The 27,341-nt window shown below is 42.0% G+C and overlaps 1 protein-coding gene and 1 long non-coding RNA gene across 9 annotated transcripts in view; one reads left to right on the forward strand and one right to left on the reverse strand.

Annotated features, from left to right (window-relative positions):
- The window catches only part of LOC148146875 (uncharacterized), a 46,358-nt gene extending 43,691 nt beyond the window's left edge, over positions 1 to 2,667 (forward strand). Inside the window, exon 3 of the long non-coding RNA XR_015760144.1 lies at positions 885 to 2,667. This is a non-coding gene — a long non-coding RNA (uncharacterized LOC148146875). The remainder of the gene's footprint in view (positions 1 to 884) is intronic.
- The window catches only part of LOC122558087 (cadherin-related family member 5), a 67,091-nt gene that overhangs the window by 24,765 nt on the left and 14,985 nt on the right, over positions 1 to 27,341 (reverse strand). For 5 of the 8 annotated variants that reach the window (XM_087996454.1, XM_043706407.2, XM_087996452.1 and 2 more), the window contains 7 exons: positions 26,348 to 26,515; positions 26,164 to 26,263; positions 23,986 to 24,080; positions 22,221 to 22,427; positions 21,225 to 21,338; positions 16,248 to 16,320; positions 2,681 to 2,788 (listed from right to left, as the gene is read on the reverse strand). In XM_087996454.1, coding sequence (XP_087852580.1) covers positions 2,681 to 2,788; positions 16,248 to 16,320; positions 21,225 to 21,338; positions 22,221 to 22,427; positions 23,986 to 24,080; positions 26,164 to 26,263; positions 26,348 to 26,515 — 865 coding nt within the window. The remainder of the gene's footprint in view (positions 1 to 2,680; positions 2,789 to 16,247; positions 16,321 to 21,224; positions 21,339 to 22,220; positions 22,428 to 23,985; positions 24,081 to 26,163; positions 26,264 to 26,347; positions 26,516 to 27,341) is intronic. The other 3 variants (XM_087996451.1, XM_087996453.1, XM_087996457.1) reach the window with 1 other exon arrangement.

The following is a 27,341-nucleotide window of genomic DNA, read 5'->3' on the forward strand; positions in this document are numbered from 1 at the left end:
ACTGCTCCCAAACCACAAGTTTGCCATAATGTTCTTACAAGCCACTTCCTTAGATCTAATGTAATTGTTAACCTCTTCCATTACCCACTGTTGATTTCCCTTTTCCTTTGGGCTGCTTGTGCCTTAGAAGAAGGTACAGGTCGTTCTCCCATAACACCATAGTTATGTTCCTGTGCAACGCTGTGTATAGAAAATCGTGCAATAGAAATAATGGGGTCTATGGGAAAAACAGGGTGGGGCAAGCCACCAAAAATGCCATTAAAAATTGAAACAAAAATAGTCATTAGCCTAACATAAACAATAGCACAGTCTAAGTAAATTTTGATCTGTTGTAACTGACCTACTGGAGTACTGTATAGTGTAATTCATCAGAATCTGCAACTGATTGCTCTCGATTGGCAGCAGATCATTTGAGCCAGTCTTCTGATCCCATCCAATGGCAACACTGCACAAGTCAGATCCCAGAATAACATTGCCTTGATAGACCAAGGGCTGAATCTTAATTTCTTTCGCTAGGTGTCAGTTTTGTCAAGCTTTTCAGAGGGTCTCACATCATGATACTTGGTGACATCTATCACCTTGCTTTACAAAACCTGCCTGATTTATTACCTACCCCATCCTTTGGCGGATCTCTCACACATCCTAGCACCATCATATCATGCCATTTCCAAAACAGCTCACCACTTTCTGGATATCCCAGAATTGACCAACATCCATGATGCAGCACTATCTTTAAGACAAGAGCTGATGGTCCAGAGCTGCTCTGCATGGTTCCTGACATTGGCCCTGGATGTTGCAGACAATGGAAAATTGGGGTCTTTTTTTGTGGAAATGCTGCTGATAGGCATGGTGTGATACTAAGGCAGGATGTCCTTTTCTCCCAGGCCAACAGAGGACACCATTCTCCTGGAACCAAGCCAACCTGAACCAGGGTCACCATCTGAGCCAGTGCAGTCTCAACCATCTGAACGAATGCACAGAATGTAGGAAGAAGATCAATGACCTTCTTCACTCTGCCAGTGAGAGTCATTGATACCTCACACTCACTCTAACTCTGCTACTGTACCCACCATTTCTTGCAACATCTTCGCCACTCACTCTCAACCTCGCTAACATCTGACCCTGACTAACCCTGAATCTCTTCTTCACAGCCTACTCATCCCCTCAGGACATCTCCACACATGCACCAGAAGTAACAGTATGCCACCCACCTTTCTCTCCCTCACCCACTATGTGCAGAGTTTCCTGACTCTGACCACCCTGAGTAGCTGACTGACCATATACTGATACTTTTTTTGCAGTTGGTTACCATAGTGATTAGTCACTGAAACAGAATCACATGAGTATGCAGATAACCTTTAAGATCTAACCATATCTTTTAAACAAAAGAGAAAAAAAGCTCTTAGCACAAACAATAAACAATCAAGTTTCAAACTGCACCTCAACACTGTCCTTTTACTGTTAGTCAATTCCAGTGAAATTTCACTCTTATCTCAAAAGATGTTGTGAAACTTGAAAGGGTTCAGAAAAGATTGACAAGGATGTTATCGGGTTGGAGGACTTGAGCTAGAGGGAGAGGTTGAATAGGCTGGGGCTGTTTTCCCTGGAGCGTCGGAGACTGAGGGGTGACCTTATAGAAGTTTATAAAATCATGAGGGGCATGGATAAGATAAATGGACAAAGTCTTTTCCCTGGGGTGAGGCAGTCCAGAATGAGAGGGCATAGGTTTAGGGTGAGAGGGGAAAGATATAAAAGAGACCTAAGGGGCAACTTTTTCACATAGAGGGTGGTATGTGTATGGATGACTCTATGACTCTTTTAAGTTTTTAAATTAACAGATTGGTCCCAGCATTCTGTCCTCAGGCTGTAGAGACATTTTCTCGATGCTTTTCCAAGTCCACTAACACAAACATTTCACGAAGCTCTTCATGACAAAGCGCATGAGTTGACCGATCATATGATGCTGACGTGGAGTCCAGTCGACCACATACTGCAAAACCTAGTGCTGAGGATGAGAATTGCCTAACAGCGAACGGGAACTCACAGCAAATCATGTTACAGACAAATCGCATTTAGTAATGCACAGTATAGGAGAACTACTGTATATCTGTAGTAAATCTTGTAGTATTTTTAAAATTGCCTGTGTACGATCAAACCTTTGAGTGCATTTTCCGAATCTGCCAGCACCAACCTGCCCTTTATACCTTCATAGTTGGCTTTGTTCAGATTTAAGATCATTTTACAAAACAAAATATGTTGTATTCAAACTTAATATGAAATGCTATATTATGCACTTATTTATACCATTTATCAACATCCTAAGGTGCTTCACTGAACCATTATCAAACAAAAATTGATGGTAGGTCAGAAAGCTTTGTCAAATAGTTAAAAGTTAAAAGATCATATTAAAAGAGGAGAAAAGTAGAGAGATGGAGAAGTTTAGGGAGTGAATTCCAGAACTTAGGGTCCAAGTTCCTAAAGGCATGGCAATCAATGGTGGAACAATTTAAATCAGGGCTAGGCAAGAGGCCAGATTTGAAGGAGTGCAGATATCTCAGAGGATGTTTGGACTGGAGGAGATAACAGTGAGAGAAATCACTGACAATAGGTGAGCCAATATTCTTCCCAGTGACAGCACTGTGTCTTTGTCCAACTATGCAACTGCAGCTGCCATCTGTACCTGTTGGTGGGGTCTTTGATGGTGTCTTTGCAGTAATGGTAGTTGTCCCTGTCCCCACGGGTTCAGTTGGTCCAGTTCCTTGAGTTATTGTTGTCACTGTGATTGGTACTGGATTAAAAATTAGTTAGTTATTATAGGTAATGTTATTATGGACATTAGTGAACAATTTCTCATGGCCATTAGATACTTACTGTGACGTGCTAGAAAAGGATATACACAAGAACAGCAGCAAATTGTTATTCTAGATCTCCACAATTGCCTGAAATTTCTAACTGCCTTTAAAAGGAATAAACTTCTAATTCCAGTACTTAATGGAGGGACTACTTTTAAAATTAATTCATGGGATGTGGGCATTGCTGGCTGGGCTGACATTTATTCATATCCCTAGTTGCTCTTGTAAAGGTGATGCTGGAATGCCTCCTTGAACACCTGCAGACCATTTGGTGCATTGGGAGTTATTGGATTTTCACTCACTGGTAGTGAAGGAACAATCATTTATTCACAAGTCAGGATGGTATGTGGGTTAGATAGGAAATTGCAGGTGGTGGTGTTCCTTAGATGGCTTTGATAGAAGTTGTGGTGAATTACTTCAGTGCATCTTGTAAATGGAACATGCAATTATATGGTTAGTCCAGTTCAGTTTCTGGTCAATGGTAGCCCCAGAGGTTGATAGTGGGAAATTTAGTGATGTTAATGCCATTGAATGTTAAAGGCTATGGTTATATTCTCTCTTGTTAAAGATTGTCATTACCTGGCACGTGTGGCACATGTCAGCCTGAAAAATGACTGCCCAGCTCTGGCTGCATTTGGACATGCACTATTTCAGTATCTGAGAAATCACAAATGGTGCTGAACATTGTGAAGTCATCAGCAAACATTCACACTCCCTGACCTTATGATGGAAGGCAGGACATTGATGAAGCAGCTGAAAGTGGTTGGACCTGGGACACTACCATGAGGAACTCCTGCAGAGATATCTTGGAGTTGAGATAGCTGACCTCCAAACACATTACAAACATTTTATGTTGTGAATCAGCTCCGAGATTCCCCCTGATTTCCATTGACTCCTGTTCTGCTCAGGGCGATTTGATGCCACACTTGGTCAGATGCAGCCTTGATGTCAATGGCAGTCATTCTCACATCACCTCTGGAATAGAGCTGTTTTATCCATGTTTGAACAAAGGCTGTAATGAGGTCAGGAACTGAGCAGCCCTGGCGGAACCCAAACTGGGCATGAGTGAGTAGGTTATAGCTATGCAGGTGCTGCTTGATAGCACTGTCGATGACGCCTTCCATCACTTTGCTGATGATCGATAGTAGACTGGTGGAATTGAGTTGGATTCCTGTATTTTTATGTACAAGACATATCTAGACAACTTTTCTCATTACAAGGAGATGCCAGTTTTGCAGTTGCATAGAAAGAGCTTAGCTAGGTGAGTGGCAAGTTCTGCAGAACATGTCTTCAGTACTATTGCTAGAATAGTTTCAGGACACAGCCTTTTCAGTATCCAATGCCTTCAGCTGTTGCTTCATATTGTGTCGAGTAAATTGAATTAGCTGAAAAGCTGGGACCACTGGAAGACACTGATATGGATCATCCATTCGACACTTCCGACTGAAGATTGTTGCAAATAGTTCAGCCTTACCCTTGTTACTTTGTTACCTGTCTTTATACCATCTACATATTTAGCAACTGTTCCTTCATCCAAATCATTGATGTAAATTGTAAAAAGTTGAGGTCCCAATACAGACTCCTACAGAATCTCACTGTCACATTCTGGCAATCTAAACACGAGCTGAGGGATTCAATGGTAATCCAAGATGGAGGACAGGAAACATTTCTGGCTCTAACAGGCTGCTCGTTTTTTCAGGTATTTTAGGTGTTGGAGGTGATTTCCTTGAATTGCAGGAGTAGCAATTACTGTTTTATATGCTGTTGCATTATTTTGGAACTTTGGAGAAACAAAAAGTCAAAACATCAGCACTTTTAAAAGGGAGAAGAACAGACAAAGGCAGCACATGGTCAGGCAGTGCAGGAGAGAGAGAAAGAGAAAGGAACTCACACTGCTAACTGACAGCAGTGAGCCTGCATACTTACCACCTTTGCTTTTTAAGTTCATGTATCGCTGGACTTTGGAGTGCATCTGGGAAAATTAACTGTGAAATTCACAACCAATCTTGGAGGATCCTGTTTGGGAGAGGTCTCAGTACAGAAACAGATAAGTTGAATAGTTTTAAATGTGGCCTTGCTGGAAGTCTGTAGTAGTGAGTAGAGTGGTTTCTCTCTTTATTATATGTTTTATTGAGATATATCTCTTGATTAAACTTAAAAATATAAGCCATAAATATTAAGTTAGCCTGGAGCCATGTTTTGTGGAGGAATAAGACAGTGTTATTTTCTGTGTCTGTAAATTGGAAGAAGCAAAAATTGCATTTAGTAGAATGATATTTTCTTCTTGTTGGATATGGGAGTTCAGGGAGAGTTTATGTGTTACTGAGCTGGTGTATGGGAGAAGATTCACATTTTTGGATCATTGGAATCTCATTTGGGGTAGAAGTGATCTGTACAAGAAGGACAGATTGCACCTAAATTGGAAGGGGACTAACATACTGGCAGGGAGAATTGCTAGAGCTGCTCAGAAGGATTGAAATTATTTGGGTGGAACTGAGAAATAAGAAGGGGATGATCACCTTATTGGGATTGTATTACAGACCCCCTAATAGTCAGAGGGAAATTGTAAGGAGATCTCAGTATCTGTAAGAATAACAGGGTGATTATGGTAGGGATCTTAGCTTTCCAAACATAGAATGGGACTGCCATAATACTGTTAAAGGTTTAGATGGAGAGTTAAGTGAGTACAATAAATTTGTTTGATCCAGTATGTGGATGTGCCTACTAGAGAAGGCGCAAAACTTGACCTACTCTTGGGAAATCAGGCAGGGCAGGTGGGGGAGCACTTTGGGGCCAGAAACCATAATTCTATTAGTTTTAAAATAGTGATGGAAAATGATAGACCAGATCTAAAAGTTGAAGTTCTAAATTGGAGAAAGGCCAATTTTGACGGTATTAGGCAAGAACTTTCAAAAGCTGATTAGGGGAAGATGTTTGTAGGTAAAGTGATGACTGGAAAATGGGAAGCCTTCAGAAATGAGATAATGATGGACAAGAGACAGTATATTTCTGTTAGGGTGAAAGGAATGGCTGGTAGGTATAGGAAATGCTGGATGACTAAAGAACTTGAGGTTTTGGTTAAGAAAAAGAAGGAAGCATTTGTCAGGTATAGACAGGAGAGATCAAGTGAATCCTTAGAAGAATATAAAGACAATAGGAGTATACTTAGAGGGAAATCAGGAGGGCGAAAAGGGGACATGAGATAGCTTTGGCAAGTATGGTTAAGGAGAATCAAAAGGGATTTTATAAATACATTAAAGGCCAAAAGGGTAACTAGGGAGAGAACATGGCCCCTCAAAGACCAGCAAGGTGGTCTTTGTGTGGAGCTGCAGGAGTTGGGGGTGATACTAAATGAGTATTTTGCATCAGTGTTTCTTGTGGAGAGGGACATGGAAGATATAGAATGTAGGGAAATAGATGATGACATCTTGAAAAATGTCCATATTACAGATGAGGAAGTGCTGAATGTCTCAAAACTTATACAAGTGGATAAATCCCCAGGACCTGATCAGGTGTACCCTAGAACTCTGTAGGAAGCTAGGGAGGTGATTGCTGGGCCTCTGGCTAAGATATTTGTATCATCGATAGTCACAGGTGAGGTGCCAGAAGACTGGAGGTTGGCTAACATTGTGCCACTGTTTAAGGAGGGTGGGAAGGACAAGCCAGGGAGCTGGACATCGCTGGTGGGCACGTTGTTGGAGGGAATCCTGAGGGACAGGATGTACATGTATTTCGAAAGGCAAGGAATGATTCGGGAGAGTCAACATGACTTTGCACATGGGAAATCATGTCTCACAAACTTGATTGAGTTTTTTGAAGAAATAATAAAGAGGATTGATGGGGGCAGAGCAGTGGACGGTGATCTGTATGGACTTCAGTAAGGCATTCCACAAGCTTCCCCATGGGAGACTGGTTAACAATGTTAGATCTCATAGAATACAGGGAGAACTAGCCATTTGGATACAGAATTAGCTCAAAGGTAGACAGAGGGTGGTGGTGGATGGTTGTTTTTCAGACTGGAGGTCTGTGACCAGTGGAATGCCACAAGGATTGATGCTGGGTCCACTACTTTTCGTCATTTATATAAGTGATTGGGATGTGAGCATAAGAGATATAGTTAGTAAGTTTGCAGATGATACCAAAATTAGAGATGTAGTGGACAGCGAAGAACGTTACCTTGGATTACAATGGGATCTTGATCAGATGGGCCCATGGGCTGAGGAGTGGCAGATGGAGTTTAATTCAGATAAATGTGAGGTGCTGCATTTTGGAAAGGCAAATCAGGGCAGGACTTACACATTGAATGGTAAGGTCCTGGGGAGTGTTGCTGAACAAAGCGACCTTGGAATGCAGGTTCATAGTTCCTTGAAAGTGGAGTCACAAATAGATAGGATAGTGAAGAAGGTGTTTGGTATGCTTTCCTTTATTGGTCATAGTATTATGTACAGGAGTTGGGAGGTAATGTTGAGGCTGTATTGGACATTGGTTAGGCCACATTTGGAATATTGCGTGCAATTCTGATCTCCTTCATATTGGAAGGATGTTGTGAAACTTGGAAGGGTTCTGAAAAGATTGACAAGGATGTAGCCAGGGTTGGAGGATTTGAGTTGAATAGGCTGGGGCTGTTTTCACTGAAGCGTCAGAGGCTGAGGGGTGACCTTATAGAAGTTTATAAAATCGTGAGGGGCATGGATAGGGTAAACAGACAAGGTCATTTCACTGGGGTGGGGGAGTCCCGAACTCAAGGGCAGAGATTTAGGGTGGGTAGGGTGGAAAGGGAAGAATATAAAAGAGACCTAAGGGGCAACTTTTTCACGCAGAGGGTGGCACATGTATGGAATGAGCTGCCAGAGGATGTGGTGGAGGCTAGTACAATTGCAAAATTTAAAAGGCATCGGGATGGGTATATGAATAGGAAGGGTTTGGAGGGATGTGGGCCGGGTGTGCTGACAGGTGGGACTAGATTGGGTTGGGATATCTGGTCGGCATGGACAGGTTGGATAGAAGGGTCTGTTTCCATGCTGTACATCTCTCTGACTCTATGATTCTTTTATGCAGACTTTTGTTTCCTGTCAGCCAGCCAATCTTCTCTGTAGGCAAGTACATTACCCTTACATCATGAACTCCTACTGTGAGCAACATCTTTGTTTGTGACATCTTGTCAAATACCACTGGAAATTCCGCTAGAGCAAGGGAATACTGGGCAACAATTCCACCAAACTTCCCAAACACAGAAACAAAAGCAGAAAGTGCTGGAAAAGCTCAACAGTTCTGGCAGTATCAATGGAGACAGTGATGGGTTGAAGTGGCAGGCAACTGGAAGCTTGGGATCATTCATACAGACAGAACGTAGGTGTAATACAGAGAAATCACCCAGTCTGTGTTTTGTCTCTCCAATGTAGATGGAACCATATTGTGATCAGTGAACACAGTGGACTGGATTGAGTGAAGTGCAGGTAAATTGCTGCTTCACCTGGAAGGTGTGTCTGGGGCCTTGGATAGTGAGGAGGGAGATGGTAAACAGACAAATGTTGCATCTTCTGTGACTTTATGGGAAGGTGCTGTGGGGCTGTGGGGAATGGAGGAGGAGTGAATCATGGTCTCCCAAGAGAATGGTCCCTTTGAAATGCTGATGAGGAAGGGGAGGGAGTGAATACGTGTCCGGTGGTGACATCCTGCCGCAGGTGACAGTAATAGTGGCTTATGATCCTTTGATAAGTAATCTGTAGGAATAGAAAGTGAGGATCATCCTATCAATGTTGTGGGAGGGAAGGGAACGGGCTAGGGCACAAATGCAGGAAATGGGTCAGACACGGTTAAGGGCCCTATCAACCTTTGCAGCAGGGAATTCTTGGATTGAGGAAACAGATGGACATTTCTGATTCCCCCGCCCCCCCTCCATTACTCTGATTCTGTGATATTAAGTATTTATGTCGGTTCCTTTATGGCTAAAGAGTCTGAAGAACAGCCATATCAGATTCAGAAAGTTATCTCTTGTTTCTCTCTCCACATATGCTGCCAGACCTGCTGAGTTTCTCCAGTATTCTCTGTTTGTTTCCCTTCTAAAGTTAGTTTTAAATCTGCTTCCACTACCCTTTCAGATAGCGCATTTTAGAACACAGCAATTCCCTGGTGCGATGAAAATAAAGATTACCAATGTGCATGAGAAGGAAGTGAATATTCATTACTTTGCTCTTCTGTTTTGTAAATGATTAATCCAGAGCAAATTAAACTGCATACAGATTAAACTTATTGCGGAGTATGGTACAAAGGTCGGGAGTTTAGATCATATCAGGCCAGTGTTGATTTATGAGCTGACTCACATGAAAATGGCCATGAAATCTAAAGGACACTCAATCCAAAGCATCAGCTCTGATTTCTCTCCATAGATACTGAGCTTTCCCAGCAATTTCTGTTTTTGTCACTAATACCTTTCACTGGGCTCTTCAAGCCAATGTGAGTGACACTTGACTCTGGACACCAAGGGCAGAAATTTAGCTAAACAGACTTACACACAGTGGTGAGGGCTTACAGAGGTGATTATGGTAGTGAACAGGAATCTGTTTATCATTGAGTGAGCTTTTCCATGGCTCTTATGTAAGCATCATGATTCTGAGTTTCCCAATTAATCACTGAGTCTACATGTGATGGTAACACAGATCTGTCAATGAAAGGATTTCTACGAAAAGGAACAGCCACAGGGGTCAGATTGGCAGAACTGTTAACTGATTCTTGAGGCTACAACAACCACGGGATGAAAATGTGACAGTAGAGAGCTATCTCCCTAGTCTCACTCTCTCTCTCTCTCCCCGAAATTGAGGTGCTGCTTTGGGAGACTGCAGTGAAGTGTTGTTTTCCAAAATCAAAAAATAAAGAACAGCTTCACAAACTAAACAGATGTGAATGGAAGTAGCTGCGGACATCAGCAGCATGTGTTCCCTCCTCCCTTTGCAACAAGCAAATGCCAGACTTCACGAGGGCAGGATAGATGAATGGCATAACCCTTCCAGATGCCAAGCACCACACTCTGACATTCCCAGTATTTCCTTGCACAGCAATCCTCCAAACAACATACCTTGAAGCTCAATTCATTACTCTCTGGACATCCCCTCACCTTCACGAGAACAGCCAACACTCAGACTCACCCTGACTAACCTCACATCTATGCCTTCTATTCAATATCCTCCACTGTGAAATTCCACCCTTTGTACATAATCCAATTCTCACACTCATTCGCAGCTTTCTTTTCCTGCGATAGAAATGAATTCCAGGGTGAGGCACAGAAATGGACAGGTCAGCTTTCTGGCCATTGGAAATGTACAGCCATCTACAGTATTCCACAGGAGAGAAGATCTCATTCCAGGAGGATGAAGATCTCAGCAGTGAGCTGCCATGAGAACTTGAACTTCCTGAGGCTCTGGCAGTCACACGCCAGTGGACCTAATGTTTGGGGGTTTCACCTCCTTAAACCTAGGTCTCTGTATCTATCCATTCTGCCCTGGGGAGGAGCTGAAGTGAAGACTGTGCTAGTGTTGCTGGTGATTTTAATGCTACTGCGACAGCTTTCTTGCTTCTCATCAAAGAGGCAGGTACAGTTGCTCAAAGAAGGCTAACAGCAGGATTTTCAGATCAAAGTAAATGAAGGCTAAAATTAGGCAAAATAATTTTCAAAACAGTGGAACTCACTTTTAAAGCAGTGACATCAAACTTTCAGATGGCCTTTCACATAGTTTGGTCTACAGCTATGTGGTTTCGTTCCACCACTTTAGTGCCAGTTATGATTGGTTTGGTGGCCAACACTAGTCTCTGAATTATAATTCTCTGGGTTCAAGTCCCATTCCAGAGCTTTGCACAAGAATCACTAAATACAGAACCTCCAGCACAATACTGACAACTACAACTTTGGTGTCACCTTCTAGGTGAAACATTAAACCAAAGTTTGTCTGCTTGAATGGGTTCATTTAGAAGATCCCATGGGGTTATTTCAAAGAAGAGTAAGAGACATAATCTATGATAACATGATTATATTTATCACTTAATCAACATCACAAAAACAGATGCTTTGATCATTGTTACTTTTCTGTTTGTGGGGTCTTCCTTTTGTACAATTTGGCTGCTATGTTATCTATTTTACAACAGTGACATTGCTTCATTAAAATGCCTTTGAGACATCTATCAGTCATGAAAGTCACTATTTAAATGAAATCTTTCATTCTCATTCTTTTAGAGGCTTTTCAGTTTGTTAGCTTCATTGCTCAATGTCTGCCTGTTTTGTTCTCAATGTATTGACTCTAGTGAGCTTCACATAGCTTGGGAAATCTGTTATATCTAGAATTCAGAGGTAAAGGTTCAATCAATTATCTATTTCCGTATTTAAGTGAGCCATTCAACAGCTCTGTGGGGCTTTCCCATTCACCAGCAATTTACCTGAGTAAAATCCAGAAATTGGTGGGATCATGTCAACTGTTTGACCTGACATCTGTTTTCAGGGTTCTAGACCCTTCTCTGCACTACAGTGCCACTTGCTTGGTACTTCAAAAACTGCTGATGACTCTCGATGCCCTTAACATTTCAGCAAGTTGCTGAGTTATAAAATCAACACTGATTGAAGAAGGGTCGAGAGTGTGTGGTGCTGGAAAAGCACAGCAGGTCATGCAGCATCTGAGGAGCAGGAGAATCGACGTTTCAGGCAGACGCCCTTCATCAGGAATCAGGAATTTGCTCCTCGGATGCTGCATGACCGGCTGTGCTTTTCCAGCACCACACACTCTCAACTCTGATCTCCAGCATCTGCAGTGCTCACTTTCTCCTGATCGAAGAAGGGCCAATCACAGTTTCTCGGGATGCCAGTAATTTCTACACACAAGACCAATATTTCAATGGGACTCCATATTACATGTTGCCACAAGTGCTGCAGACAGGAGTTTTGCCTCTTGTTCTGTCCCTTCTTGCCTCCAATGATAGTGTTCCTGCCTTGGAGTCAGAAGGTCCTGTGTTTGAATGTCACTCTGGACAGTACTGTGAGACGAAGAACAGAGCTAATACTTGGAATTTCAGGTGACATCCAGTTGGATCTTGGCTCATTGGTGGATTTAGGTAATCCCTTTCCTTCTCATCTTATGGGAACCCATTAAATAACTTCCAGTATGACCAATCTCCCAGAATCAGCTGTGAGAAAGACAGTCACAGCCATGAAAAGATAATTTTTTGCCAATGTCTGTACAACTGTTAAGCAGTGAAGGAATGGGAGGCAATAGTATAGTGATAATGTCACTGGACTAATAATCCAGCAATTCCAAGAAAGTGTTCCAGGAACAGAAGTTCAAGGCTTATTATGGCAGATGGGGAATTTTAAAATCAATTTTAAAAAGCTGGCTGAAAATCAATCATGTAACCACTGTTGATAGTTTTAAAAACCCATCTGATCCACTAAATTCCTTCCACCTAGGCAAATAAATCTGCTATGCTTTATCTGGCTTGACCCACATGTGACCCCAGAGCTATTGCAATGTTGTTGACTTTAGGAATTGGTGTCAAGCAATAAAGCCAGTGATGCCTTCATCCCATGAATGAATATTACAAATAAACTTATTTACAGTGATTTTAAAGATTGATTAAGACAATTTGCAATGCTTACTCATAAAGTTTCAGACAATAATGTTTTTGGATGTGATATAATGTCAAGCCCTAACTCACATCATCACTATGATAAAGGGTACTCCCCATCTATTTCCACTTTCTACAGCGAATAATAAACAACTACACAGTGAGAGAAATAATCATACATCTCCCATGGTGCGTTTCTATCTTGATTAATCTTACCCCATGATTAGAAACATCAAGTATCCTTCACCCAGAAGGAAGTGCTTGAGAAATTGAGCACATGTGGCAGGGTATGTGGAGAGAGAAACAGAATTCAGGTTTCAAATGCAATATCGCTCTTCCTCAGAATGAAGGAGTCTGAAAAAAATGTGTTTTATTCTGTTGACAATCAGTTCTGGTCTCCTTCCTATCGGAAAGATGTTGTGAAATTTGAAAGGGTTAAGAAAAGGTTTACAAAGATGTCACCAGAGTTGGAGGATCTGAGCTACAGGGAGAGGCTAAACAGGCTGCGGCTGTTTTCCCTGGAGTGTCGGAGGCTGAGGGGTGACTTTATAGAGGTTTACAAAATCATAAGGGACATGGATAGGGTAAATAGACAAAGTCTTTTCCCTGGGGTGGGGGAATCCAGAACTAGAGGACATAGGTTTAGGGTGAGAGGGGAAAGATATAAAAGAGACCTAAGGGGCAACCTTTTCATGCAGAGGGTGGTACGTGTATGGAATGAGATGCCAGAGGAAGTGGTGGAGGCTGGTACAATTGCAACATTTAAAAGACATCTGGATGGGTATATGAACAGGAAGGGTTTAGAGGGATATAGGCCAGGTGCTGGCAGGTGGGGCTAGATTGGATTGGGATATTGGTTGGCATGGACAGGTTAGACCGGAGCGTCTGTTTCTATGCTGTACATCACTTATGATTCTATAACTCTATGATGAATGGGAATGAGGAACAAATGGAACAGATGGAATAGATGGTGAAGATGTCCAGAGCAAAAGACAAAGAGAGTGCTAATAGTACTGGAAGAGTGATAGAAATGCAAAATAGGTGTTAATCAAAAGTATGAATGGTGGAAAGTAGGTGCTCTGCTGAGGTGACCCATGCAAACCAGGCACTAGGCTCTAGATTAGGGGGATAGGGACATGGCAGTTGGGAGAGAGGGGAAGAAGAGGGTGTAATCAAAACGGAATACAGTGTTCATTGTCTGAAGTTGTTGAGCTCAATATTGAGTCCTAAAATGTCTAAGCAGTAAATGAGTTTCTGTTCCTCCAGCTTGAGTTGTGCTATACTATAGCTGGTCTATTTCCAAATGTTAGCATGAGAGCACAATGGTATATTGACATGGCAAGCAACTGGAAGATTAGGGTGATTATTGAAACACATATAGTTCTTATGCGACTTAACAGGTTAGGTATGGAAAGGTTGCTCTCCCTTGAGAGAGAGAGAGTCGAGGACCAGAGGGCACAATCTCAGAATAGACAGTAGCCCAATTAAGACAGAGATGAAGAGGAATCTCTTCTCTCAGAGGGGAGTGCATCTGTGGAATTCTCTATTGTAGAGGGCTTTAGAGATTGGGTTGTTCAGTATATTCAAGGCTAAGATGGAGAGGTTTTGTTTTAATCAGTAAGGGAATCAAGAGTTATGGAAAAAAGACAGGAAAGTTGAGTTGAGGATTATTAGATCAGCCATGATCTATTTGAATGGTGGAGTAGATTCAGACTGAATGGCCTATGTCTGCTCCTATGTCTTATGATTTTCTGTTCTTATTCTCAAAAGATGTGCTCCACAAAGTGGTTACCCAGTCAGTTTTGTCTCGCCCATGTAGAATAGACCTTACTGAGAGCAGTGAACACAGCAGCAGACTGGATTGAAAGAAGTACAAGTAAAAGCAAATTACTGTCAGCTTTGACAAGGGGTCAGTTAGACTCGGAATGTCAGCTCTTTTCTTTCCTTACAGATGCTGCCAGACCTGCTGAGATTTTCCAGCATTTTCTCTTTTGAAGTACAAATAAACCTGGCGCTACATCAGGAAGGTGCGTTTCAGGTCTTGGTCAGTGAGGAGAGAGGAGGTGAATGGGCAAGTGTTGCATCTTCTGTGATCACATAGGAAGGTGCCATGGGGAGTGAAGAAGTGTGAGGAGCCATGGAGGAGTGGACCCTGTGTCACTGAGGCAAAGGTCCCTGTGGAATTCTGACAGTGGAGGGGAAGTGCGTTTGGTGGCAGTAGCCTGCTGGATGTGGTGCAAATGGACAATCTTTTGAATGCAGAGCCTGATGGAGTGGAAAGCAAGGAAAAGAGGAATCTTGTCTTTGTTCTGGGAGAGAGGCAAAGGAGCAAGAACAGAAGTGCAGGAAATGGGCAAACATAGGTGAGGGTCCTTTTAACCACAATGGGAGGGGATTCCTTAGTTGAGGACAAAGGAAAACACATTGGATCTACCCTGTAGAAAGGTGAAAGGTCTAGAAAGTGGACAGAGGACCCCTGTCCAATTTGGTGGGCATGGAGGCAATGGTGATGGAAGAAGAGTTCAATGTCGCGCTGTACCCAAAATTCATTGATGTGAGAGTGTAAGAGGATAAAATGAATCCTTTACCACGCATAAATCAATCTGTACTGGACAGAAGGTCAGAGGGTATAATGAATACACAACAGAGGTGGGATTAGAAGAAGTAAGTCATTTTGAACTTGAAACGTTGGATCTATTTCTTCCTCCACAGATTCTGTCAGACTTGCAAATTGTGTCCAACACTGACTGTTTTTGTTTCAAACCTCCAACATCCACAATACTTTTATCTTTTAACTAACATTAGATTCTGTAGCAGTTACGAGATAGTTTACATTGTCCGAGCAAGTTCTTTTCACACCTGGTTTTGCTGTGGCCACTCTAAATGTGTTTGGAAGACAGGTTTGTGTGCTGAGCTGGATAGGAACATTCAGGTGATGGTAGTGCCCCATCTGCCTGCTGCCCTTGTCCTTCGAAGTGGCAAAGGGCAGGGTTTTGGAAAGTACTATCAAACGGATATTGCTGTGTCACTGCAGTGCATCTTGTAGATGGTATACACTGCTACCTTTGAGCAGCAGTGTTGGAATTCCCAGTGGGAGTTAACCCATGACTTTCTACCCATCCATTTTACTTTGACTGTGTGAACAATGACAGGCAAAACATATGGACATTATATGGTATTCCAGAGAATGTATGGAACTGAAGCAGACCATGTGCCCAAACATCCACACTGGGCTTTATGATTCTCTGAAGCCTCTCCCATCATTCCCCATCCAAATCCATTGTTGTTTGGTTCAGTTGGTCAGATAGCTGGCCTCAGATACAGAGTGATACCAATAGCATGGGTTCAGTTCCTACACTAACTGAGATCAACATGAAGATCCCAGTTTCTCAACCTTAGCCCTCACCTGAGACATGCTGATCCTCAGGTTAAACCTCCACCAGTCATCTCTCTCTCTCTCAAATGAGAGAGTGGGATTACAGAAAGGATTCCATTATTTTTCCAATCACCAATGTTAAGTTGATTAATCTATAACAACTTTCAATCATTCCCAGAAGGTTAGGACTTTTCCCAGGAATACAAACTCAGAACATCACTCTTCTTACTTACATCTTGACATGTCCCTAGAGAAGTTTTAAAGATTGTAAATGTTTAATCATAACTGTAACTGATCTGACAAAACAATGAGGAATTACAGCAATCTCATCAAGTTGCACATTTCACAGCCTATCAGATCGATCCACTTCATTCTAAACTGCCAAATGCTTGAATAAAGCAAAACATTTTTACCGTCATTGCTGGTGACTTGCACTTTAACTGTCGTTGTAACAGTTTGTCCATGTTCGTCATCAGTTGCTGTTATCTGTCCAAGTACAACAGGTAGAGATCACACATTAATACCAGGCATCACAAAGTAACAGATCATCATTCTACAAATCAGCTGAAATGAGTAACACTTTCATTGTGATAAGCTGCAATTAGTAAAGTGATAATGCCCATAATGTTTGAGCTCTGTGATACACGATCATAACTCTAAGTCAGGCGGTGCATTAAATAGTGCAGCAAGGAACAGAATTTGCAAAGAGAAATTGTCAGCTTGACTAAGGGCTGCTTGGATCAGAGAAAAATAGACTTGTTGGGCTGAAGGGCCTGTTTCCACACTGTAAGTAAGTAATCTAATCTAAAGCTAGAAACTGCAGAAAAGGAGAGAGATTGAAGGATCCATCCACCGTAATTAATGAAAACTGGTGGTCAATCCAAAAAATAAATGAACAGACAAATCGATTGTTAATAGGACATGTCTCATTCCAGACCTATTCCAGCCCCCACCCACAAGTCTGTCTCCAATATATTGATGATATCATCGGTGTGCTTCTCTCTCTCGTTCAGAATTGGAAAAGTTCATTGATTTCGCTTCCAATTTTCACCTTGCCCACACTTCCAACTGGTATAACTCTGACTCCTCCCTTCCCTTCCTAGACATCTCTGTTTACATTTCTGACAATAGAGTGGCCACTAATATCCACTTCAAACCCATTGATTCCCACAGCTACCCAGACTACATATCCTCGTACCCTGCTTCCTGTGAAGACTCCATTCCATTCTCCCAGTTCCTCCATCTCCATCACATATGTTCCAATAAGGCCAACTTCAACACGAAAGCCTCTGATATGTCCACCTTCTCCCTCAACCAAGGATTCCCAGCACTATTGTTGCCAGGGCCCTCAACCGAGTCTGACCCCTCTCCCACAATTCTGTCCTTACCCCTCTCTTCTCTCCTGCAACAGCGACAGGGTTCACTTTGTCCTTATCGACCATCCCATTAGCATCCATATCCAGAAGATCATCAGCTGCCATTTCTGTCACCTCCAGCGAGATGCCACCACTAGACACAATTATCCTTCTCCTCCCCTGTCCACCTTTCGCAGGGACCGTTCCCTCCGGGACATCCTGATCCATTCTTCCTTCACTCCCAACACCCGCTCCCACAACCCCACAGCACCTTCCCCTGCAACTGCTGAAGGTGTAACATCTGCCCATTTACCTCCTCCCCCCTTGGTATCCAAGGGCCCAAATATACCTTCCAGGTGAAGCAGCACTTTACCTGCACTTCACACAATCTAGTCTATTGCATTCCCTGCTTAGAATGTGGTCTCCTCTACATTGGGGAAACAAAGCGTGAATGCTTTGGTGAACAATCTGTGTTCTGCCTGGAAAACAGACCCTGAATTCCAACTGCCTGCCACTTTAATACACCACCCTGTTCCCTAGCCAGCATCTCTGACTCCAGCTTGCTGCAGTGCTCCGACAAATCAGTGCAACCTGGAAGATAAACACCTCATTTCCAAGCCTTCTGGACTCAATATTGAGTTCAACTATTTTAGGGCCTGAACTCTCCAGTATCCTAGCCCCCAAACCCACATACCAGACTTTGTTATCACATAGTCTGCAATTACATACTACCTACTGTTTTGTATTTAACAGCTATTCACCCTCCTAGCCAGATCATTATCCACTCCTTTGTCTGTCCAACTGTTCTTCTCTCTCTTTGGACTCTATCCCCACCTATCATTTACTCCCTACCCCCTCCCTCCACCCTATCTTTTGCATATAAAACAACATTTCCTAGCTACCATCAGTTCTGAGGAAGGGCCACTGGAATTGAAATATTAACCCTGATTTCTCTTCACAGATGCTACCAGACCTGCTGAGCTTTCCAGCAATTTCTGTTTTGATTTCTGATTGTTAATTATCATCTCAAAGGGGATAAAGTATAGATTGCACATTTGTGCATAGTTCTGGTTTAACTCTATCTTGAGTGGCTGTGTACAGCTCCAGGCATCGTGCCTCAGTATAACAGGGTATACAGTGGTGACAGTGAGGGAGGACACCATGAAGGGGAGCTCAAGCAGTCAAGCGGAGGAGGCCCAATGGACATAGGGAGAAAGTGAGAAGTCACACAATGCCAGATTATAGTCCTTCAGGTTTATTTAAAATCACAAACTTTTGGAGCGCTGCTCCTTTGTCAGGTGACTTCACTTGATGAAGGAGCAGCGCTGTGAAAGTCTGTGATTTGAAATAAACCTGTTGGACTATAACCTGGTGTCATGTGACTTCTTACTTTGTTCACCCCAGTCCAACACCAGCATCTCCACATCATGGCATAGGGAGGGACAGACAAAGAATTTTATCCCCCAAACATGATCTGTACGTAAATACTCTGTTTTCCTTGTTTAATCTCCCTTCATGTTTGTAAAATCTTGATGCCAATAGAATAAAGAATCTCTGCTTTCCGATCTTTGTCAGTGTGCTTAAATTGGATGTTATGTCATGAAGGATATAGTAACCATAGAGAAATTCATTAGAGCGATGCACAAGTTAAAAGGATTAAGTTATGAGGACAGAAAGATATCAATTTTCATTTTGCTTTTGTGTAAGATTAATGTTTATTTTTACTTCTTCAAAAGGAAGTCAGTGTCACCAGCAAAGCCAGACTTTCCTCCCTATCCCAAATTGTGTTCAGACATTTCAAAGGTCAGTTAAGAATCAACCACATTGCTGAAGGCCAGATCTTGTAAAGATGGCAGATTCCCTCTCTCAAGGACATCAGTGAAGCAGATAGGTTTTCAAAATAATCAATGATAGTAGCCATGGTCACCATTACTTAGACTATCTTTATATTACAGACTAATTAAATGAATTCAAATTCCACCAACTGCTCTGGTGGGATTTGAACTCATGTTGCCAGAGCATTAGCATGGGTCTCTTGTTTACTAACACAGTAACATTGTCACTACACCCCTGTTGTTTCAGTTAATTAAAGTGGTTGATCAGAGTTAATAGATTTTCCATGGGAATTGAGCAGACTTGTTAACACCTCTATTAAAATTCTTCTCCACGATGAACAAATACAGCGTCTCCAGTCTATCCACATCCCTGAAATCTCACATCTCCTCAGTGCCTTCCCTGAGATCTTTGCTGTATGATGTCCACAACAGGGCATAACTCCAGCTGAGACCTAATCAGTGATTTAATAATATTTGTGTATAATTTTGGTGAGGTGGACAAAGGGAAGAAGCAAGGAGAGAGAGAGTGGAGTAGGGAGTGCAACCAGAAGGAAGACAGGGAAGATTTCAGACAGAGATTATGTTTTATGTTCTCACGCTGGAATATGCACTCCTATCAGCAAGCAAATGCTAACGTACTTTGTTTTGTATTGGCAGAATCTCCTTTACCCAAGGTTTACTAGATTCCTGGTACCTCTATCTAAATAATGTAATGAAACATTGCATTATTTAGATAGAGTCTTTGGAAACATTCAAATCCCCACTATTCCATACACTGAATTGAAATGCAGAGCTAACAGTGTGCCATACAACCAAGAGCTTGTGTTGCCAGTTTTACAGCATCTGCTCAAGATGCCACCATCTGTTCTACTGCCATCACACAATGTCCTGCTCCCATTGTCCTATCAGATTTCTTGCCTTTTCCAGTCCACCCCACTTACTGTGAGTATGACTTCCCTCAACTTTTCTACTTATTACAACCAGTTTAATAGGCTCAGAGTGAAACAGTTTTATTTACTGAATGAATGAAATCAAAGTTAATTTTTAACCAAGGTTTGCCTACAATATCTGAGGGACCAAGTATTGGGACAGTTTTGAGTGGCAACTCCATTTCAGCTTTGCTTCAAACATGAACAATAATGCTAGACTACAGAGGTGGGCTGAGTTTGACTGCTCTTCACATCAAAGCTGCAAAGGTGACATCAAGGGAATTGGGTGAAATATTCTGCACTAGTTTGAGTCAAACCTACTACAAAGGAAGAAGTTTGTGGTTGTTGGAGGTTCAAGTTATTGATAGAACCTCATTAGAGGAGTTGCTCAGGGTAGTTCCGAGGTCCAGCAATCTGCTTCATCAACAGCGTTCATTCAGTGATAAGACAAGAACTGGGTATGTTCATTTATGATTGGTGCTGAACATTACACATTCATATCTTTTTTTCAGTTCTCCATTTCCATATGCAGCAAGTCTGATCAACATCGAAGTTTACGTTGATAGGTGGCAATGACAGCAGGTCAGAAGTTAGCAATTCTGCAGAGGGTAATTCAACCTTCTAACAAATTAAGTCCAATTCAGTGCCTACTTGCCACTGAGCAGGAGTTTGATGGAATATTCTCCACTTATCTGGATGTGCGCATTTTCAAGAACAGTAAAGATACTCAATTCCATTCATGACAAAGCAGTCCACTTGATTGACACACCATCTAACACTCTGAACATTCGCCACTGACACTCATGGGCAGCAGTGTGTATAATTTACAAGATGCATCTCAGGAATTCACCAATGCTTCTTCTAAAACACCTTCCAAATCTGAGACCTCTACCACACAGAAAAGCAAGGAATGCAGATGCATGGAAGCACTATAACCTGGAAGTTCCCGTCCAAGCCATACACTATCTAGTGTTGAATATTGCTGCTCCTTCTCTGTTGCTAGATTAAAATCCTGAAATTCAATTCTTAGCTGCATTGTGAGTGAACCTGGACTGCCGTGGTTCAAGAAGGTGGCTCACCACTACTTTCTCAAGGTAATTAGGATTGGGCTTTCCAGCAGAGTCCACATCCCATAAATTGAGAATGGAAAAATCAGGCACCTTCAATGACCTAAAGAGATCTACATGGCATTACACTACTGTGTTGATTAGGTTAACGGACAGTTATTGTATACTGTAAGAAATCTATAATTGAACAGCAAGAAGTCTTACCAATAGATCATACAGTCTGGATACCAGTTTAGTCTTGGTAAAGATAAATCCATCTCTGTTTATGGTGAAATCATCACTTGGTGTAATTTTATATTTTATTGAAGGGTTTGTTTTCTACAAAATAGAAAGGATAATTAAACAAGGTAAGTAACAGGCAATATCAAATTCCAAAATTGCACAAATCGAAATACATAGACAGACATAAACCATTCTTGATCTAATATTCCATTCCACTGAAATCAGGTCAAATTGATCAGGATGATAATTGAGAACAGCATCAGGATTACGATCAGGAGGAGAAGAAGATAACAGTGATATCCTGTTGTACAGAGTGGCAATCTGATGAAGAGTGATGAATGGAAATGATATCGATACTTGGTGAGGAGGTATTGATGGAGGAGAGAGAAGTGTTTATGAATGGAGAGAGATTATTGATGGTCAGAAAGAGGTATCAATGGATGCAGAACAGTAAATTGTGTATTGGTAAACAGTCAGGGATATTGAAGAATAAAGAAGGTATTAGGGATGAATAGTAATGAGCATTGAATCAAGAGAGGAGTAATTCTTGAATAGAGAAAGGCATAGAGAGGGGTGTTAATGAATCAGATTAATATTGGTGAACTGAGGTGTGTTAATAGTAAGGAATATTGATGAATTAAGAAGGGTTTCAATGAACAGCACTGTGTATAAATGAACAGAGATTGGAATATTGATAATCAAAGAATGATAAAGTAAAGCAGAGGGGGTACTGATGAATGGACACAGGTATTGATAAATATAAGGGGTTACTAATGAGGGGGGTATGGATGAATAGAGATGAGTTTGAATGGACAGAGAAGGGCATTGATGAATGCAGTGGGCTGTTGTTGAACAGAGAGTGGGGCTGTCTCAGGAATGGGCAGCATTGCACAGACTGTGCTATGCTGTACAGATTAATCATACAGTTAAGTCTGTGTGTGTTCCCAAACAAACCCACTGCTTCTTTTTTTCACTTACGTCAGGAAAGTCACAATCCTCAGCCCTAACTGTAAGAGGTTTTGTGGATGAACTTTGTTCAAAGACAATACTTCCAGGTTCTAAGTTTTCTTGTATATTTCCATTATAGACCGCCTTTGTAAACTGTGGTGGGCATTTGTTTTCTTTCAAAACATTCAGAGTAACAGTGGTCATGGAGTATTTGTAGTGGTCATTCTCCTGATAAGCCTGAGAAATAAAAACAGATGATTATATCTTAGGCAGTCACACCCAATGCATTGGGTCAATGGAGTCTCCAGAGGTTAGTGGGTTCTCTCAGCACCAATGGGGTTACCCAGGATCTTGCAGTTAATGGGGGTCTCTAGGGGTCAGTAGTGTTTCTCAGGATCAGTGGGGTCTCTCAGAGCCAATGTACATTTTCAGGATCAGTGAGTCTGTAAAGAGTCAGATAGGTCTCTTTGGTTAAATGAGGTCTCTTAGGGCCTCTACAAATCAATGGAACCCCCAAATTTAGAGGGCCTCTGAAAGTCAGAGGGATTTATTATGGTGGGGTCCCCCTGTTACTGGAGTCTCTGAGAATCAATGGGATCTCGAAGGGTGGAGCAGTTTTGTGGGGCCAGGGTGAGCCTTCTTGCTCCTTGTGATCTCCTGGATGAGTTGGTCACCTAAAGGGGTTGAGGAAACGTTTTCTGGAATATTTGCCTGCTAACAGCTGTGTGCCTATTTTCTTCATTTTAACCAGGAGGATAAGTGCATCAATGGGGTAGGCTGCTATTGTAAATCATAGTAAACAAGGCATCCCAACCCTGTTTCTGATTTACTGCATGCGCAGTTCTTTCAGTTTTTACAACTCTGTTGTGGATGGACCGGGACGTGTTTACTGATCTAGCACAGCTGTCCATGTCTGTTGTTTTAGACAGATATTGGGGCAGATTTGCTCCAGTCTATCAAATGCACAAAAAATACACATTGAAAACCAGGTGTAGAGGTTGACATGCCAATTTTTGGTCACTAACAGAATTTGGGAACATGTATCCGAAAACATTAACCAGCACACCCAATTTCACAATCCCTAGTCTCAGCATCCTAAGCTTTGCTTTGGGAATACAGCTTTCCAAAATTTACCATCGTCCAAATTCTCCCATCAGATAGGAAATCCTGGGACACACAGTATGATTGGAATGGGATTGACTCTTGATCACATGGAATTTTAACAGAATGCTCCTATAGTAAAATGCTAGACTTTCCGCATCTAATAAATGGCTTTGAATACAATCCTTGGTGCAAAGAAAAGTTAGTCAAGGATTTGAAAATGTTCTTCAAAGGAATTTTAGAAAGAAAGTGCACAGCAGCACATCCTAAACATTTTCACACTTTGACCCCATTTCAAGTCTAAAAAATTGTTGTGATTCCCAGTATAAACTGAGAGCAGGATGTGGAGGTGAAGGTTGGCAATCTGTGAGAGACTGGGTGGGGAAGTGGGTGACTATGAGAGTTGGATTTTTTTGGAGCAGGGAACACAATTTTTTCTCAGTTGCTCCTCCACAATTGTTGGCACTGCTTCGGAGCTCAGGACCCCACAATTATAGGTAGTCACTCCGTCAGGTGTCCCAAGCCCCAATTTGAGAAGTCCTGGTATAGAGTTTCTCTCTTCTTTAAATCTGACAGTGATTTATTTGAATGATAATGAATCAAATGGACTAACTTTCACATTATGTTATTGCCGATCTAGTAATCAGGAAAATATGTTCTTTTATCATGAAGACATAAGGGCTGGTGTACATACCATGACTGTCAGGACAACTGGATTTCGGCTGGTTACAGGCTTAATCATGGTTATCTCCCCAGTGTTTTGATCAATTTTAAAAGTATTCTCATAATCTATAAAATGAAAATCAGTGAATGAAAATAAAACTCAAAAGACGATTTATTCGTTAACAGGTCAACAACAACATTAGACATTGTTAAATGAAAGGGCTCAGACCTCTCGATAGATAGAGTCTAGATTAGATTCCCTACAGTATGGAAAAAGGCCCTTCGGCCCAACAAGTCCACACCGACCCTCCGAAGAGTAACCCACCCAGACACATTCCCCTACCCTATTTTTACCCTTGACTAATGCACCTAACATTATGGGCAATTTAGAATGGCCAGTTCACCTGACTTGCTCATCTTTGAATTGTGGGTGGAAACCAGAGCAAACCCGCACAGACACAGGGAGAATGTACAAACTCCACACAGACAGTCACCTGAGGTGGGAATCGAACCCTGATGCTGTGCGGCAGCAGTGCTAACCACTGAGCCACAGTACCGCCAACAGCAGCAAGAGTAATTGTTTCCTGATTTACAGAGAGCAACATGGAACAAATTATCCAACAACAATCACTGTGCAGGAAGCTGGGAGAGTACAAATCAGATCAGCTCCAGTGGATCGATAAACCTTTAGAATACAATAGCAGACAGATAACTTAAAGTCTGTGCAAATCGCTGGTTCGGCCCCATTTAGAATCTACGATTCAGTATTAACCCTTTCAGACTCAAACAGAAGAGAGAGTTAGTAAATGTGCAGCAAAGTTTTGGACAGACTCAGGTTTAGAGAGCATAGAGCATAAGAGACCAATGACTGATATTCAAGTCCAAAACCTGTCAGAGTTTGCTTTTTGCCTTCCCTGTTTGGGAAACTCCCGCCTGCCACCAATTGAATGCCAGCAATGATAGCGTGAGGTCCTTAAGAGGACCAGTCAAGGGTCTCAATTAGCAACGGGGCAGGAAGACCATTCCTCCCAAATTATAATCAAAGTGGAGGTGGAAAGGTCACAGGGTCAACACACTCCCCCCCTCCCCCCACACAGCCCTTCTGCCAGATTCAATGCTTCGCTCGTCTTCAAACCTGCCCAAGGGGAAAATAAGACCATAGGTTACAGGAGCAGAGTTAGACTATTCAGTCCATTAAGTCTGTTCCACCATTGTTCTTGGCTAACATGTTTCTCAATGCCATTGTCCTGCCTTCTCCCTGGAACCTTTGATCCCTTTACTAATCATGAAATACACTCATTGGCATGGCCTCCACAGCTCTCTGCAGCAATGTGCTCACCACCCTCTGGCTGAAGAAATTCCTCCTCATTTCAGTTCTAAAGGGTCATCCCTTCTCTCTAAGGCTGTGCCCTTGGGTTCTAGTCTCCCCTACCTGTGGAAGCATCTTCTCCTCATCCAATCTATCCAGGTCTCTCAGATTTCTATAAGTTTCAATCAGATCATTCTTCTAAACATCATTGAGTACAGACCAAAAGTCCTCAACTGCTTTCATCCCCAGGATCAATCTTGTAAACCTCCTCTGGGACCCTCCAAAATCAGTACATCCTTCCTTCGATATGGGCCAAACACTGCTCACAATATTCGAATATTCCAGGGTTTGACCAGAAACCTATACAGCCTCAGCAGACAGTCTCTGCTCTTATATTATGGCTCTCATGAAAAATGCTAATAAATGGACGCTATTAAATCCTACAGAGGTTGCGGGCTGTGACTCCACCAGTGTTTGTAACTTTGTGCTTTTTTACACTGTTTTTGTACTAATAAGGCCAAGTATTCCATATGCTTTTAAAAGTTAAAATTCACACAACACCAGGTTATAGTCCAACAGGTTTAATTGGAAGCACTAGCTTTCGGAGCGCTGCTCATTCATCAGGTGGTTGACTGATGAAGGAGCAGTGCTCTGAAAGCCACTGCTTCCAATTAAACCTTTTGGAGTATAACCTGGTGTTGTGTGATTTTTAACTTTATACACCCCAGTCCAACACTGGCATCTCCAAATTATATGCTTTTTAAACAGATTTCTTTACCTGTTACCTTCAAAAATGTATGTACATACACTCTCAAAACTCTGTGCTTCTGCTCCCCCTTTACAATTAAACCAATTATTGCAGGTAACGTATTAAATCTATAAAACAATTGACTACGGTACCTTTTATGCCATTTACCATTCTGTATTGAATCACGGCTTTGATTTCTTTATCACCATCAACAGCTTGAATCTGCTGAGGTTCCAGCTGCAATGGACCAGTCTGCAATAAACAAGAGAAAGAGCTTCAAGTGATGAGAAATGTGAGCTGGAAAATGAAGTTTAGGAAGTCCTGATTAACTGATACCTCAGTCTCGCCTTGTGTGATATTTCCCATGTAAACTGCATTAAGGCAGATGATGGCAGTGGAAGCGAGAACTTCAAAACAGGGTTCAAACTCTGGCGGCTTGTTATCTTCATCCAGGACATTAATATTAATGGTCAGTGTATCGTTCGGAGGACCAGCTGGAGTTTCCTGAAAACGTGAGAAGATAAAAAGACCTGCAATTCAGAACAGCTTTTGCAGACGAAGTATTTTAGAAAAATACAAGCATTATATCAATGTCAGCCGTTGTTAATGTAATGAAACATCCTGTGGCACTTTACAAGAGTAGTATTTAAATAAAACTATAATTTGGAGTCACACAGGTTTTAAATTGTATGGAGTGCCACAAGGATTGGTGCTGGGTCCTCTACTTTTTGTCATTTACATAAATGCGAGCATAAGAGGTACTGTTAGCAAGTTTGCAGATGACACCAAAATTGGAGGTGTAGTGGACAGCGAAGAGGGTTACCTCAGATTACAACAGGATCTAGACCAGATGGGCCAATGGGCTGAGAAGTGGCAGATGGAGTTTAATTCAGATAAATGTGAGGTGCTGCATTTTGGGAAAGCATATCGTAGCAAGACTTATACACTTAATGGTAAGGTCCTAGGGAGTGTTACTAAATAAAGAGACCTTGGAGTGCAGGTAGATAGGATAGTGAAGAAGGCGTTTGGTATGTTTTCCTTTATTGGTCAGAATATTGAGTACAGGAGTTGGGAGGTCATGTTGCGGCTGTACAGGACATTGGTTAGGCCACTGTTGGAATATTGAATGCAGTTCTGGTCTCCTTCCTTTAGAAAGGTGTTGTGAAACTTGAATAGGTTCAGAAAAGATTTACAAGGATGTTGCCAGGATTGGAGGATTTGCACTATAAGGAGAGACTGAGGCTGTTTTCCCTGGAGCGTCAGAGGCTGAGGGGTGACCTTATAGAGGTTTACAAAATTATGAGGGGCATGGATAGGGTAAGTAGGCAAA

Source organism: Chiloscyllium plagiosum, unplaced genomic scaffold (assembly GCF_037043375.1).
Source record: "Chiloscyllium plagiosum isolate Xiang-an unplaced genomic scaffold, Cpla_swu_hap1 HiC_scaffold_18, whole genome shotgun sequence".
NCBI lineage: Eukaryota > Metazoa > Chordata > Chondrichthyes > Orectolobiformes > Hemiscylliidae > Chiloscyllium > Chiloscyllium plagiosum.